Below are 14,557 nucleotides of genomic sequence, written 5' to 3'. Positions count from 1 at the left end.
GTATTTACTTTCTTCAAGTCAACAATTACTTGCTCTCCTTGCCATCCCATTTCCTCGTATAACCAACAGCCTTCGGTGTAAAAGTCGGCCGAGAGATTAGCAGTGGCTACACGATTATCACTTAGTCCGGAGCATACCAAACACCCTCATCTATCGGCAGATCTTACCCATGAAGACCCAGTCCGCTCTGGACCCACAGATCGGTCATGATCCGCTCAGAATCCCCGTTCGATGGCGTGCGGCTGTGTACGCCGTAAGATAACAAAATCCCACGCCGTTATAATCCACGTACTCGCAATTGCCTCCATCCACCCAAGCAACACCCATACCTACGTAACTACCTACGTTAAGCAACATGCCAGCCCCTTTGATCGTCCTCCCACGGCCAGGGACAGCCCACTGCGGCGAGACGCCACAGCCGATCTCCGCGCCCTCGGAAGCCGCCTTCGTCTCAACGTTCGGCAACCTCCTACCACCAGCATCATATCTTCAGACACCGCACGGCCGAGCCGCATACTACGAGCTGCAGCCCTCATCTGCACCCGCAGACGACAGCCCCATTTCCCGGGTGCTCTTCGTTCACGGGGTCCAAACGCCCGCAATCGGTCTGCAGCCATTAGCCAGCGCGCTATCCTCGCAGTTTCCCCGTGCACATTGCGTGCTGGTTGATCTCTGGGGCCACGGGCTTTCCGAGACGCCCGTGGTGGCGCACGACGCGGCGCTCTTCCACGCGCTGCTGGAGGCAGTGATGGCGCAGCTGGGTTGGCACGACGCCCATTTCGTGGGGTACTCGTTCGGCGGGTCGACGACCGCAACCTTCGCCGCTGCGCATCCTGAGCGGGTGGCGTCTATGGTGCTTGTTGCGCCCGCGGGGCTGGTCCGTGCGGAGCTGTTTGATGAGATGCAGAAGGGTTACTTGCGTGGAGGGGCGGGAGTGGAGGAGGAAGCGCACGAGTGGGTTCTGCAGTGGCTGGAGGGGGGTGCGTTGGTGGTTCCGGGGGATTGGAAGGAGAGGGTTGCTCGAGGGGAGGTTGTTGCGGAGGCGGTGCGCGACTGGCAGTTGAGGGAGCATCCGGGGCATTGGGCGAGTGTAGTGGGTATTGTGAGGGATGGGGGCGTCTTCGACAGACAGGCTGCGTTCGCTGAGGCGGCAGAGAAAGGTGTTGAATGTCTATGTATACTGGGAGAGACGGATGATTTGTGCAGTGTGCAGGACTTGCATGCGGTTGGCATGCGGCGTGTTGCGGTTGTTCCGCAGGTGGGACATGCGGTTGTGAGACAGAGGGTGCCGGAAGTTGCTCGTTTGGTTGGAGATTTTTGGAGTGGGCTCTGGTAGGTTTACGGATTTACAGATGATACTGAGGTGGTTTATTTAGAACTATGTCCTGCGTAGTAGAAGCAACCGTCGTCTCATGTAGGAACAGATCGCGTCAAGCCCAGACCGGAGCAGGACGCCTTACATATCGGCATGCAGCATTGCATTCTGCACTAATCTAGTCTGGTCATTGCTCGCGAGCGTCCATCTCTGACTTCTGATCAGGCATCGTTGATACGCCGCATACAGACGAAAAGATGAAGTAAAAGAGGGCACGTGCGGTGATTGGCCAGTTATATGCACTAAACCCAAAATGGTCAATCATCGCGAGCCCTAATTAAGTACATCCGACAGCATCAACATCAAATACGAGCCGGACTCGCCGAAATCTCTGCATCACAGAAAAATTATCAAGCGTGAATGGTATATATAGGGGTTCGGAACACTACCCTATCCCATTCGTATCATTCTCTGCTCACTCCACCGCTCTCACAATGTTCTCCATAACTATACCTCCTCAACAACGCCAGCTAGCCATCGCAGAGCTGGTCCTTTTCTCCATCATCCAACTTGTCCAGTTCGCCACACGATATATCCAAGAATGGCGCTACTGGCATCACACCAAGCGCAAGTCGCATCCTCGCTGCGCCTTCTACTCGTGGTTCGGGCTGATCGGGCTCCTCGCTCAAGGTACGTGCCTCCTCCATCAACCAACACACGCCAGGACTAAGAGCATGTAATCCAGTACGCATCGCCGGAGCAGCAGTCGTGCTCTCTGACCGTCACCCCAGCAAGTCGAAGTTCATCGCCGAGTTAGCCCTCCAGGGCATCGGGCTCTCCCCGTTGCTCTTCGAGATGAGCCTCGTCTTCCTACGCAGGTAAGTGCGCTCGGTTCACGCCACACAAAACGACACCACTAACAGCGCAGTGGCCAAACCGGTAAAACCGGCCCCGGAAACTCGCGATACCCAAAGGCAACCCGATTCGCGCTCCATTTCTTCCGATTCCCCATTTTCTTCGGCATCCTGCTGGTGGTCATCGCGGCCTGCACGGGCGTCCGTGCCTGCGCACTCGCCGGCTGCATCGTTCTGGTCATCGCCTTCGCTTTCGGGGTTTGTCTGTCCGTGTGGCTGGCTGTCTGCTACCGCGCTGTACTTCCCGAGGCGGGGAGGCGCTGTGTCCGGCTGGTCCTGTGCGCTCTTCCGTTCTATACGGTTCGCATTGCGTATATGGTGCTTGCGGAGTATGGGCCACCGAGATATAAAATAGGGTCTGGGGATGTGGGTGTGATGGTGGGAATGGGACTAGTCATGGAGCTCGGCATCATTGGCCTGCTGTTTGCCGCGCGGGCGGTGGCGGAGCCGTTCTGGACCAAGGCAGCCGGTGTGGATGCGGATGAGTGAGCCACGGAGTGATAGATATTGCACGTACGTGAAAGACACATCGAATCAACAGACAGTTCATTGCTTGAAATTTCTCGGAGTCAAAGCCCCGTAGCGCTTCGACAGCTGGTGTAACTGCCCCTCGATCCACGTCTTGGTCGCCGAGTCGCCGACTTCGTAGGCAACGCGCAGGGGAAACCCCATCCGCGACGGTCCGAGCAGACCCCGCGAGTTGTACTCGACCGACTTGCAGATCTGGTCGCAAAAGTACGCGACATACGCCTCCTGGCTGCCCGAGTACCCGAAGCCGCAGGTCCTCAGCAGCTCGTGCACAACGATCCTGTAGGCGTAGTAGGCGCAGAAGATCGACGCCATGTCGGGGCTGGAGAAGCAGAAGGTGGTCGGGTAGAGCGGATCGCCGCTCGACGAGGGGACCTCGCGGGGCGGTGGCACGAGCTCAGTAAACCGCTCGTACCAGGCCTCTAGATCGCTCCGTCGGGCGAGACCCTCCGCGACGACGTTGGAGATCCTCAGTTGGGTGACGGGATCCGACATGTCTGCCGTGCGGAGCGAGAACATCTCATGGATGAGTCGCGGGATGGCGGTGAAGGAGACGAAGAGATCTTCGACCACGTCTTGGATCTCGCTGGGGATGACGTGATCGAATTGCTGCTTCATCACTGCATGCCAGTCCTCCGATGCGAGGAAGCACTCCTCACCCGAGAACACCGAATGCATCACCTGCGAGTATCAGCAGAGTAACTAACTAATCCATCAGTTGGGACGAGACATACAACGAGCCCCCGAGAAGCCTTGAGGAGATTCGACTCAAACGCGCTGCGATAGCGCTGAGGTCCGCGGAACTTGATCAACTGGCCCAGTCCCTTGGCGTGCTTCATCCACGAGATCGAGTCCTGGGAATTGGCGAAGAGCTCGTACATGCATTGCAAAAGCACGGCACAGAGCACCTCCGGGGAGGCGGCTTCGACGGGGTTCACGAGCGCCTTCTGGAGGCCACACAGAGCCTCGACGTACGCCGAGCGCGCGTACCTCATGGCCTGCGAGTCCTGCGTCATGTTGCCGACATGGTGGGCGACGAAGCAGCGGACGGTGGCATCCAGCGTCCTGTTCCGGCCGTAGGCCCCCGGCAGGAAGCGAAGCCATCGGGTGATAGCATACGCCGAGGAGGCCGAGTAAGGCCACGACAGCTCGTCTATGAGGATCTCCAGACACTGAGTCATGTTCAGGTCGCTTGATTCCAGTGACAACGGGCCAGACTGCGCCAAAGCGAGCGACTGAGCCTGGGTGATTGGGGACAGAGCCTGTACATCCTTCGGCCGACGAGGGGTCCGATATGGCTTTCCGGCCACGAACTTGAAGCCGCGATCATACCCGGGACAGACTCGCCCGTATGTGTCGCACCTCGCGCAACCGGGGAGCCGCTCATCGCACTGTCGGATGCATTAACGACGGGGCATTCGGGATACAGGAGGGGGTAGTGTAATCGGCGGGGCAGACCTTCACACGACGCTGCACGCAGAGCAAACAGCCTCTACTACGACGTCCAGCAGGCATCGTCAACCAAGTGACATGATTCCGGGCAGACGAGGGCAACTGGCCGGGGGAGAGAGCGAGGCTAAATACGAGAAGACATCAAGCTGATGGCCAAAATTGGTTGGGTCTTAGTCAGCGGGCGCTTCACACGCTGGATTTCATTGCCGAACGTCGTCAGATCAGGTTGATATCGCACAGCTTGGACGGTTCACCGACGGGATTCCGGGCTGCATGAAGTTTACTGCGCCGGATGATATAGCCACTGTTCGAGATTGTTGTGTTGGCCGGAGGGAATATCGCTGCACCGATCATCAACCACAGTGGTGCACTCCTCCGAACCAGTCGAGCTGATACAATCCACTCTACCTAGTTCTCCGAGTCGAACTAGACATCCACCTGGCCAGTCCATATTAGGAGCCACCAAAAGCCAAAACAATCCCAGCAGGTAAGCAAGGGAGGCCCGTGTGTGCATCCCGGCGAGACTAACCTAGCCCTAGACACATCCATCCGTACATACATACCCCTGCCAACGACCTCACCATGCAGCAGTGGGATCCAACGCAATTCTTCCGCAGTGACGGACCTCCCAGGACGCCGTTCGCGCTGGTGATCCTCAACCAGCCGATCAACGAGCGTGCCTTTGCAGTGGTCAAGAAACACGGTACGAGACTACCCATCGGCGCACGTCGCTCCTGCTGACCCTCCCAACCCGCCCAGCCTGCGTCACGGTATGCGCCGACGGCGGTGCAAACCGCTTCTACCAGATGATGCAGGCCCACGGCCAAGAATCCACCGAAGTGCGTTCATCATCAGCCCCAAACCGGCACGCATGGGGTTATACTGACGCCCGCAGCTCCCCTCGCTGATCATCGGCGACCTCGACTCCATCCACGCAGACACGCGCGCGCACTACGAACGGCTAGGAGTGTCCGTCATCGAAGACAGCGACCAATACAGCACGGACTTCACCAAGTGTCTGAACTACATCCGCCGGCATGCGGGGTCCCTCTCCGGTCCATCTCCGACAGCAGCAACAACGACAACAACAGCAGCACCTCCGCGCCTCGACATCCTCATTCTCGGCGGCCTCGGCGGCCGCGTCGACCAGGCCTTCTCCCAGATCCACCATCTGTATCTCATGGCGCAGCAGCAGCAGCAACAGCAGCCGGCGGACTCGACGCCGGGCGACCTCTACCTCATCTCCGAGGAGAGCATCACGTTTATCCTGAAGCCGGGCCGCAATGTGATCCACACGCCGCGGGCGAATCGGCCGGGCGGGCCCTGTGCCGACTCGGAGGAGTACCTCCTGGAGGAGAACGTGGGGATCATCCCGCTCGCCGGCCCGGGGTGTATCTCCACGCGAGGGTTCCAGTGGGATGTGGAGGAGTGGCCGACGGCGATCGGCGGGCAGCTGAGCACGAGTAACCACATCCGCGCCGAGGAGCTGGAGATCACGACGCGCGGCGCGATTCTGCTGACGCTGGAGCTGGCGCGGAGGTTCAAGCGGGCGCGATAGAACGGCAGGCAATATACGGCATTAGATGGATGGAAGCCGGATGTCATTAAACTCAGAACAATAAACTAATCCCGTACTCATCACGCCGTGAGACCCGAAACGAGAGGATATCTCAAAGACGATGGCTGCCGTCGCCAACACCCGAAGCACGCCAACCGCCGAAACCCAGACAGAACTGAAAACACGAACCAAGGCGGAATCCATCTACAGGACAGTAAACAAAACAGCACAAAATCAAAACCCCCTCTGCACCACCGCCTCCCCCGACTCCCCGACTAATCACACAGCCCGACGGACCGGACCCGGTTTACTTCCGCAGGATAGCCTCGTACAGGGTCCCGACCACGCCGATGGCGGAACCCGTCAACAGACCAGGCCAACGCCCCGGGATGGAGGCATTCACCTTCGCCACCGAATACGGGCTATACAGGTTCCACAGGGTGCAGCGGTTCGCATACACGAGGTACGAGACGAGCGCCTTGGCGATGTTGAAGCTGAGCGGATCGAAGCTGGCCTGGACGGCGCGGCTACGGCGCGTCCCGGCGGCGGGGCCGGAGCCCGCCTGGGCGCGGCTGAGGTTGAAGAAGTAGGCCGCAGTGAGGGGCACAAGGAGGCTGGTGAGCAGCCACAGCGAGAACGGTGCCCAGAAGGAGCCGTCGAGCAGGACGAACAGGTCAGGGACCTTGACGGCGAGCGCGGGCGTGTGGAGCGCGTCCACGGGCGGGATGGTGGTTAGGTAGCGCAGCGGCAGGATCTGGCGGATCAACCCGCAGGCCTCCAGGGCCAACACGAGGACCTCAATAGCCTTGACGCTGCTCAGCGACGCGCGCAGCGCGTTCGACTGCTCCTGGACGCCGGAGCCGGTCCACGCGTCATTGAGGCTCTTGCGCCACACGGCGGTCTGACGGTCGATCGCGTCGGTGACGACCGCGGGCGATGGCGGGAGCGTCGGTCGAATGGTCACGGCGGGGCGATGGGGTGTTTGCAGCGCATCGGCATCCGATTCATCCCTGCGTAGTGTTAGATGGGACGAAACGGGGAGAAGGAGAGGAGGGGGGAAAGGGAGGAACGTACGTGGGTTCGACCTCCTCCTTGGTCTTGGTGGATCTGCGACGCGCCGACTTGGGGGCATCGGGCGTGTCGGCGGACTTGGGTTCTCTCTTGATGGGCGACGAGCGGCGCGGGGTCGCGGAGAGACGCTTGTAGTATTCCGAGAGCAGGTCCTGTCTGGCGAAGATGGAGCGATTCGCCTGGAGATGCTCGTCGAGCGCGCTGGCGAGTTCGGGTTTGTTGTAGTCCCCGTAGCTGGTGGCGGAAGGCGGTTAGTGGCGGACACAGTGGACCTGACCCAAGGCCGGGCTGATCAGATGGACATGGACATACTTGCGCAGATCGGTGGCCTCCGCGAAGTCCGTGAGCTGGGACTTGCGCAGTTTCTGCAGATACGGCAGTGCGGTAGACATGACGGGAAGATGCGCGCGCGGAGAGGGGGAGAGGGTTCAGACCATGCGCAAGTGACACAGCGTAAGGGATGGATGAGGTAGTAGTTGCGTAGATGCAGCAGTGCGCCTGAGAACACAGACGGGAGAACAAGATGGGAGGGGAGGATGACGATGCGGGCAGAGTATACGTCGGTATGGAGGAGAAGACGGAGAGATGATGGAGTTGAGGAGTTCGGTCGGCTTAATGAATGTCTTGTTGTTGTTGGTCGTGCGCGGGCAGCCAATCAGCGGGCGGGCAGCCACCGCTTTGTTTACATTCATGTTCGCGCGGACGGACGATGATCAGGGAAGGAGCGACCGGCCATCCGTCTCAGAGCAGTATAGTATGGTACACGATTAGCCTCTACCTAAGGTATCTGTCTATGTCTTCTATCCGTACAGGGTCTGTATAGTCAAGTCGTCAAGTCCAACCAGCCCAAAAAAAAGAAAAGAAAAGAAAACGCCATCCCACTGCCGTCCAATGTGCACAGCGTCATGCATATCTACAGTAACCAAGTCCATCTCCCCCCCTACAGGGGTTCGGTCTCCCCCATCGTCTGCCAAGTCTCCAACTGCTTCAACAGATACTGGTACATGACCAGCATCGTTCCGCTCTGGATGCTGGTCCACACCCCGCGAGGTCCCACTCCCCGAAACCAGCCCGCGAGTCCTTCCGTCTGGTAGATCATCTTCAGTCCCGTGAAGAACGACGAGGTGTCCAGACGGGGGGCACCCGGCGGGGGAACAGACGTCGAGGGCCCCGAGGTGGAGATCGGACGGGAGTGTGCGCGCAGAGTCGAGGTCGTCTGCGTCGAGCCGCCGCCATGCTGGCGAGGACTCTCCTTGATCGAGGCCGGGTCAGTCGAGGACTTGGGGGTCGCCATGTCCGGGTTCTGCTGGGTCTGGATGCGGGTCTTCACCACGTCCATGGGGCAGGTCATGACGCCGGCCATGCCACCGGCCGTGGCAGCCGTCAGGATCTCCAGGCCCAGACCGATGTCCCTCGAGCCGACCCAGTCAATCGCCATCTTGTGTTCCTGCTCGTAGAACGCGAACTGCAGCGCGGAGAAGGGGAGATCGCGGAAGATGGTGGCCTTGTATCCGTAGAAGAGGGCGGGGAACCCCTCCTGGCGGACGATCGTGCGCAGGGCATCCGTCGTCGAGCGGTAGTTGTAGCCCGAGTTGAAATGCGGGTTGTTATAGCGGCCCTGCAGCTGCAGGCGCGTCTTGAGTACCTCCGACGGGACGTAGACAATCGAGGCGGCGAGATCGGCGAAAAATCCTAGAAAATAGATATCTCCATCAGCATTCGGGCCAACCTCCGCCCAGCCGGAGAGAAGAACTCTCTTACCTCCCGACAGGTATGCCAGATTGGGATTGATCCCGGCATCGATCATGCGACGTTTGGTGAACTCATACACCCCGAAGAAGATCACCGTTCCGGGGAAGGATCCGAACAGCGCCGGCGTAACTCCGCCGTATAGACCCCGGAGGACGCCCTCCTGTCGGTAGATGGTCGCATACGACGAGGTCATGGACGTGTATTTCGGAGGGATGTGAGGGTCGCCCTGTTGTCTTGTCTTGACGGTATCAAGGGAATGCATGAGCATATCGCCGCAGGTGCCGCCGGTGCCTCCCGCGAGCATAGCCTATACCCCGTTAACGAATGGGACGGATCAACGCCGCCACGCCGGAAACATACATGGAGATACGGAGGCCGGGGCTCCTCTTCCTCGTCAATCGGAACCGGGGCATTCTGTACAGCGGATTCGGCGCCGGGCCTTATCGGAGAAGGAGGGTGGAAGACATGGTCGCCGGTGCTGACGGTCTTGGAGTACGAGGCAGTCGACGTTGCAGGGTCCACCGGGGAGGTCTCTGTCGTCGTGAACAGGTTAAACACGCGCGATGTCAAGCTCATTGCAAGAACACCGCAGCCCACCAGAACGTGGTGCGGGCCTAACCACGGGGGTTGGGATGCGGCGGAGTGGTTTGGTTACCGGACGGCGGCCACCCCAGTGGATGACGAGAAGGAAAAGGGAGCGAAGGGGAAAAGAAAGACAAAAGGAAGGTCGAGCACGGATTTATACAGTCGCCAACGAAAGTCCGAGGGGAAAAGGGCACATTGCACCTCTCGATGAAGGGGAGGGAGAAGTGAACGTGAAGCCCTTTCGTGCATTTCCCAAACGGGCCCAAAATTTTGGTCGGCGTTCGTTTTCTCCGGCCGAGATGCCTCAGGCATGAGATGAGTAAGCACCTACGTAACCACCTAGTTCACTACGCAGTACTATACGAAGGTACCTGTAGTTATCCACAATTCATTCACGTAGTGTCATTCAAAACGTAGGTAACAGTTATGGATGGAACCACTGAGCGAATCCGTCTCCTTCGCTCATGTCTAGCACCCAACGTCCCATCCCATACACCATTCCTCCACCGATTTGTAAAAATTACACCCCCATCATCCTCCCCATCGCCCAACCTCTTCTCTTCAAAAACCAATGGCGTGGAAGTCGTTATACACAGACCCAGAACGGTCCAACGTCCGCCTGGATCTCGTCGAAGCCCTGGCCTCCAGTCGGCCATAGTCCGTGCAGAACCTATCACTCTATTCTTGCCGCGGGTCGGTCATAGATCCTGCGAACCATCTCCGGTCCAACCGTCCCATTTATTGGGGCTTCTTCGCAGCGCCGGAGGTGAAACGGCTCACATCGGTCGCCTCGTAACCCTGGCGCACAACGCCCTTGAATGTGTCCCAACCCTGGCGCACAGCGGGCGGGGTGCTCTGGTGCGAGACGGTAGCGTCCACCCGGGCGGTGAAGTGACGAACAGCCTGCTGCACGAAGGAGCTCTGGGTGTATCTCGCGCGGAAGAAGGCCAGGTAAATGAACAGCAGCACAATGCTTCCCTTGGAAAAGGTCAGGATCGACAGCGCCAGGCGGAACAGGAGGGCCATCTCCAGTCCGGCGACCAGGTCCATGCTAGCATCGTAGTACTGCTTGACGAAGCGGCCAATGGTGTCCGCCAGGGCGGACTGTTTGGGAGCCGGTTTGGGGGAGCTCGGGGAGGCGGGGGAAGCAGCCGCCTGGGCGGGGGGCTGCAGGGTGGGGATCAGATGAGCGCGAGAGTAGGTCGCAACGTGGAAGACGGAGTACACGCTGAACGGGAGGAGGGCCAACGGGATCTGGCGCGAGTAGAGCCAGACCAATGCCATCCCTAGGGGGTTGGTCAGCATCGTTTTCCTTCACTTTCTGGGTCTGCACCGGAAGAGGGCCATAACGTACCCAGGTATTGCACATTCTCGTCGCCCGCCAGCTTCAACACAATGTTGGGGACGCTTCCCTGGAGCCGACCACGGGCAATGTGACCCTTGTACACCACAATCCCATATGTCACCGCAGCGGACAGGAAGGCCAGGCGGTACGATACTTGGGCGGTGGAGGAGTAATAGTTGAAGGTGACGTAGGAGATCAGGTAACGAAAGACCGACACGAGGAGGGTGACGTGACTATTGCGGGTTAATCAGATGTTCAGTTCTCCATTCTCCCGTCCTCGACCGGGAGACTGCTGGAATCACATGGGAACCTACCCAACAAACCAGGCGAACCTACCGAGTGAAGATGCGTCAGTACGAGATCAATATAGGGGAGCGTGAGAGGAAAGAAGCGTACTGCAATGTCTGAGCGAGGGCCTTGAGCCTTTCGGCCAAGGGCAAGTTGGACGACGGAGGGGGCGCCATGGAGCTGAGGGTGAATTGACCTCGGTTTGTGGATAGGAAAGCCGGCGGCGACGGCGACGAAGGAGAAGAAGAAGGATAGAAAAGAACAACACCCCGGGGGGTAGCGGTCGAGGGCACGGTGAAAGCAGCGGTGATGTCGGAGAGAAGAAGAACGAAGAATGCTGGATGCAGCTGAGCTGTGGGTTTGGAAGGAGGCTGGGCGGGGAAGGAGGCGGTGGGCGGACGAACCTCCCTTGGACTTTCCCATTGCGGTGACGTCGGGCAGTTTACTCGGCATTACCTAAGGCGGCACCAAAGTGTATAGGTACCATGTACCTACCTCCCTACACAGTAGAGGTACAAATATACGACTGAGGTGGGTACCTAGGGAATCACTACAGGTATAGAACTCCAGATACTACTTAACAACTCGCATACAACTATCAAAGCACAAAAATCGACGGCCGCAAAAGATGGTCGGGGGATGTGCCGGGAGATATAGACCACGTCCGCCAAACAACAAGGTACTGAACAAGAAACAACCACAGGGGGAATAGGAAACACGCGGGAACAAGGTATAGCGTTCGACAAAAGTACATAACAAGAAGGGAAAAGGAATATCAGGTAGTCTGCCACAACCACCCATCCGGATGTAGCTCTTGTGTCCCAGCACATCTCCTAATCAAGGCCCCCCGGTGGGCATTAATCCGGCTGAGAAGAGAAAAACGAGGCATTCTTTTTTCTTCCATCCACTCAATTAAAAGGAGAAACACAGGTAGAATCGAATAAACACAGTCATTACTGGAAAGCAGATACGAGAAGAAAAGGTGTCGAGGGAGCGTAGGGGTGAGGGAACAAATAAACACAAAAGAATTGAAGAAAAAGATCGAAAGGAGCGCTGGGCCAGTCAACCGTCGTGGAGAGCCCATCCATCCCGCTGGGGGGTCATGCAGATATCCATCCACCCCGTCCGTTAACGGAGAGAGAATCCCTTTCTCTTCCCCTTCTCTTCGATCGGCCGGCCACTTTCGAGGCGGCCCTTCTTCTCCTCCAGCTCCTGGCGTTGGCGCTCCAGCTGATCCTTCATCTCGCGATGTCGAGCGTACAGCTCGTCTTCGCTCTGTTTCAGCTTGCTTTCCTTCTCCGCCACCTTCTGCTGGAAGACCATCTTCATCTCGGCCTCCATCTTGGCGAGCTTCTGCTCGTGGAGGGCCCGCTCCTCCTCCTGCTTGACCGCCGGGTTGACCTCCTTGAACACGCTGGGGTCCTGGGCCACTCCCATCTGGGTGAGCTTGTCGGAGCGGTAGTTTTCGTACAGCATGTTGTTGGTGTGCTCCTTGAGCTCCTCCATGTGGGTGCGGATCAGCATCTGGCGCAGCTTAACGAAGTCGCAGTGCTCCTCGTTGTCGACTTCGATGACACCCCAGGGGTAGCTGCGACCGCGCACCTTGCGGCCATCGGGGGTGGTGATCTCGTTGTTGGCGCCCACCACAGCGAAGGGCACCTTGGACATGATCTCCTGGTTCTCGGCAATCGTCTCCTCGTCGTCGAGCTCGTAGCGGGGGCCCTCGAAGATCTGGATGTTGTGGTGCTGGATATCGGCGAGAATCTGGTCGCTGGGTTAGCATCGTACGGGATGACCGTGGAACGGGCGTAGAATCATACTCTCTGCTTGAAGAGGGCAATCTCCTCGTCGGTCAAGGTATCAGCCTTGGCGACAACGGGGATCAGGTTGACCTTGGTGTGCAGCCGGCGCATCACTTCAATGTCCAGGGGCTTCAGCGAGTGGCCAGTGGGCTGAATGAAGTACACGCAGGCGTGAATGCGGTTATCGATGATGTTGGTCCGGTTGACCTTGTTCTCGGCCTCGAGGTAGGCATCGTATCTCTGCTCGATGTTCTCCACAATCGGACGCCAGGAATCGTCGTTGTTCACAAAGTCACCGAAACCGGGGGTGTCGACGACCGTCAGGCGAAGGCGGACGCCGTTCTCTTCAATATCGGCACTGATCGACTGGATGGAAACAGTCTTGGGAATGATGTCGTGGCTGGGGCCGGTGCGTTCCTTCGGGGGGTAGAGGGAGGTGTTGAAAAGCGTGTTGACGAGGGTAGACTTTCCCAGGCCGGATTCACCTAGGAGCCACGGGGTCAGTGGTTTGTACAGAACGTACACCAAGTTATGCAGGAGGAATTGACTCACCAACCACCATCACATTGAAGTTGAATCCTTTGCGGACACTCTTCCGGTGCCATTGGTTGGGGAGATTGGCAAAACCGACGTAGCCGGTGAGCTTGCGGCGCACGACATTCTTCATATCGGTAGCGGCCTGAGCCACGGCCTTGGGATCCTTAGAGCTGACAGTCTGGGCATTTCCGGAACCCATTGGGTTCGAGCGTTCGACGAAGGGAGAGCCGGGCTTGCTGCTGTCGGGAGACTCCACGGAGGGAGTGCCATTGGTGGGCGGAGAGGAAGCTATATCGTTGATGGAGTCAGCAACGGTGGCGGATTCTTCATCGGTCTCAAAGGCCAGTGAGCCGAGAGTGAGGGACTTGGAGGAGGGCAAGGTGGATTCGGTCAGGGTCTCTGGCAGGGACAGCTCGCGAGCCTTGGACTCCGACCGCGAGAGACGGTCGAGGCTGAGACGACTGGCACGTAACATGATCAAGGGAAGGAGGAAGTAGACGGAGAAGGGAGGAAGAAGGGGATCATGAAAGTAATGGAGGGACTGCGGTCGTCGGGGTGGACGGATGGGTGTAGGAGGGAGAGGGAGGGAGCTGGGAGACGGGTGGTGGCTTACCCATCGTAAAGGCAGAGGTGGGAGCGAGCGTCGAGAGAGAGTCGAGGGAAGCGAGCGTTTGGTCGGGTTGACAAGGAAATTCCCCTGAACAGGCAAGAGTTGGTTTGATTAGCCCGGGAGACCCTTACAGACACGGAGTTAAGGAGACCAGGGGAGGTGGTGCAAGGGGAGGGATGTTGGGTGTGACAGATGCGAAGGATTCGGAGATCAGTCGCATTCACTCGCATTCAACGGTTCGTACCTTGTCGATTGACTGGATTCTGGATACAACCCAGTGGGAGAGTCAGTCGATCACAGGGAGACAACTGAGACACCAGGGGGAGGGAGGAGGTAATCGATCGGGGTGGAGCGAACTGGGGGGGAAGAAGTCGGGAGAAGAAAAGGAAGTGAGAAAAAGAGGGTGAAAGAGAGAAAAGAACAAGGAAGAAGAGGAACGACAGAGATGGAGTTGGAGAGAAGAGGAGGAGGAGGAGAAGTAGAGGGAGAGAGAAGAGAGAAGAGGAAAGCTGGAGGTGAGAAAGAAAGGGGGGACTAACCTATTCAGACACCAGTCGAGTGGTTCACCAGCTCAACACCAGTCCGAACACCAATACGGATTCTGTAAAGACACGCTTGATATTTATTTTAGAAGGTCTAAATTAATTGTTCTGTTCAATTAAGGGCAGATGAAGATATTCTTGTTCGATTGTATAGAGGATTTTTGGTGGGCTGTGACCCCCTCAGGTACCTATAAGGTGCTCTAGATACTTTGCATATGTATATTAATCAGTACACATACACGGTACTCATCATCTTTA

The 14,557-nt window shown here is 58.0% G+C and overlaps 8 protein-coding genes across 8 annotated transcripts; 3 read left to right on the top strand and 5 right to left on the bottom strand.

The window, feature by feature from the left end:
- Window positions 1-160: 160 nt before the first annotated feature.
- BDV59DRAFT_140133 (alpha/beta fold hydrolase) lies at window positions 161-1,573 on the top strand. The gene has a single exon (XM_073687158.1). The coding sequence runs from the start codon at window positions 356-358 to the stop codon at window positions 1,334-1,336; it is 981 nt and encodes a 326-aa protein (XP_073543147.1). The 5' UTR covers window positions 161-355; the 3' UTR covers window positions 1,337-1,573.
- A 236-nt stretch (window positions 1,574-1,809) lies between these two features.
- Window positions 1,810-2,718, top strand: BDV59DRAFT_206204 (uncharacterized protein; the record flags this gene model as incomplete). Its single annotated transcript, XM_073694760.1, has 3 exons — window positions 1,810-2,005; window positions 2,061-2,193; window positions 2,244-2,718. The coding sequence occupies 3 exons, from the start codon at window positions 1,810-1,812 to the stop codon at window positions 2,716-2,718; spliced, it is 804 nt and encodes a 267-aa protein (XP_073543146.1).
- On the bottom strand, window positions 2,594-4,339 carry BDV59DRAFT_140109 (Zn(II)2Cys6 transcription factor). Its single transcript, XM_073687156.1, has 3 exons — window positions 4,216-4,339; window positions 3,492-4,148; window positions 2,594-3,438 (listed from the first exon to the last, which is right to left on the bottom strand). Exons 1-3 carry the CDS (start codon window positions 4,270-4,272, stop codon window positions 2,776-2,778), a joined length of 1,377 nt encoding a protein of 458 aa, XP_073543145.1. The 5' UTR covers window positions 4,273-4,339; the 3' UTR covers window positions 2,594-2,775.
- Window positions 4,340-4,346: 7 nt separating this feature from the next.
- On the top strand, window positions 4,347-5,921 carry BDV59DRAFT_140122 (thiamine diphosphokinase). Its single transcript, XM_073687157.1, has 4 exons — window positions 4,347-4,696; window positions 4,749-4,912; window positions 4,969-5,048; window positions 5,105-5,921. The coding sequence occupies exons 2-4, from the start codon at window positions 4,792-4,794 to the stop codon at window positions 5,765-5,767; spliced, it is 864 nt and encodes a 287-aa protein (XP_073543144.1). The 5' UTR covers window positions 4,347-4,696; window positions 4,749-4,791; the 3' UTR covers window positions 5,768-5,921.
- Window positions 5,802-7,511, bottom strand: BDV59DRAFT_188737 (uncharacterized protein). Its single transcript, XM_073691490.1, has 3 exons — window positions 7,151-7,511; window positions 6,842-7,072; window positions 5,802-6,777 (listed from the first exon to the last, which is right to left on the bottom strand). Exons 1-3 carry the CDS (start codon window positions 7,228-7,230, stop codon window positions 6,075-6,077), a joined length of 1,014 nt encoding a protein of 337 aa, XP_073543143.1. The 5' UTR covers window positions 7,231-7,511; the 3' UTR covers window positions 5,802-6,074.
- Window positions 7,512-7,573: 62 nt separating this feature from the next.
- Window positions 7,574-9,410, bottom strand: BDV59DRAFT_188735 (putative mitochondrial carrier protein). The gene is made up of 3 exons (XM_073691489.1): window positions 8,951-9,410; window positions 8,600-8,897; window positions 7,574-8,530 (listed from the first exon to the last, which is right to left on the bottom strand). Exons 1-3 carry the CDS (start codon window positions 9,164-9,166, stop codon window positions 7,779-7,781), a joined length of 1,266 nt encoding a protein of 421 aa, XP_073543142.1. The 5' UTR covers window positions 9,167-9,410; the 3' UTR covers window positions 7,574-7,778.
- Window positions 9,411-9,546: 136 nt separating this feature from the next.
- BDV59DRAFT_188732 (uncharacterized protein) lies at window positions 9,547-11,360 on the bottom strand. Its single transcript, XM_073691488.1, has 4 exons — window positions 10,917-11,360; window positions 10,835-10,852; window positions 10,530-10,753; window positions 9,547-10,461 (listed from the first exon to the last, which is right to left on the bottom strand). The coding sequence occupies exons 1-4, from the start codon at window positions 10,982-10,984 to the stop codon at window positions 9,914-9,916; spliced, it is 858 nt and encodes a 285-aa protein (XP_073543141.1). The 5' UTR covers window positions 10,985-11,360; the 3' UTR covers window positions 9,547-9,913.
- aspB (septin AspB) lies at window positions 11,361-14,263 on the bottom strand. The gene is made up of 5 exons (XM_073691487.1): window positions 14,002-14,263; window positions 13,761-13,844; window positions 13,163-13,435; window positions 12,629-13,095; window positions 11,361-12,572 (listed from the first exon to the last, which is right to left on the bottom strand). Exons 2-5 carry the CDS (start codon window positions 13,762-13,764, stop codon window positions 11,937-11,939), a joined length of 1,380 nt encoding a protein of 459 aa, XP_073543140.1. The 5' UTR covers window positions 13,765-13,844; window positions 14,002-14,263; the 3' UTR covers window positions 11,361-11,936.
- Window positions 14,264-14,557: the final 294 nt, after the last annotated feature.

The sequence above is a fragment of the Aspergillus ambiguus genome (assembly GCF_047715705.1).
Source record: "Aspergillus ambiguus strain CBS 117.58 unplaced genomic scaffold BDV59scaffold_57, whole genome shotgun sequence".
NCBI lineage: Eukaryota > Fungi > Ascomycota > Eurotiomycetes > Eurotiales > Aspergillaceae > Aspergillus > Aspergillus ambiguus.
This window is presented reverse-complemented; position numbering and strand designations above follow the sequence as displayed.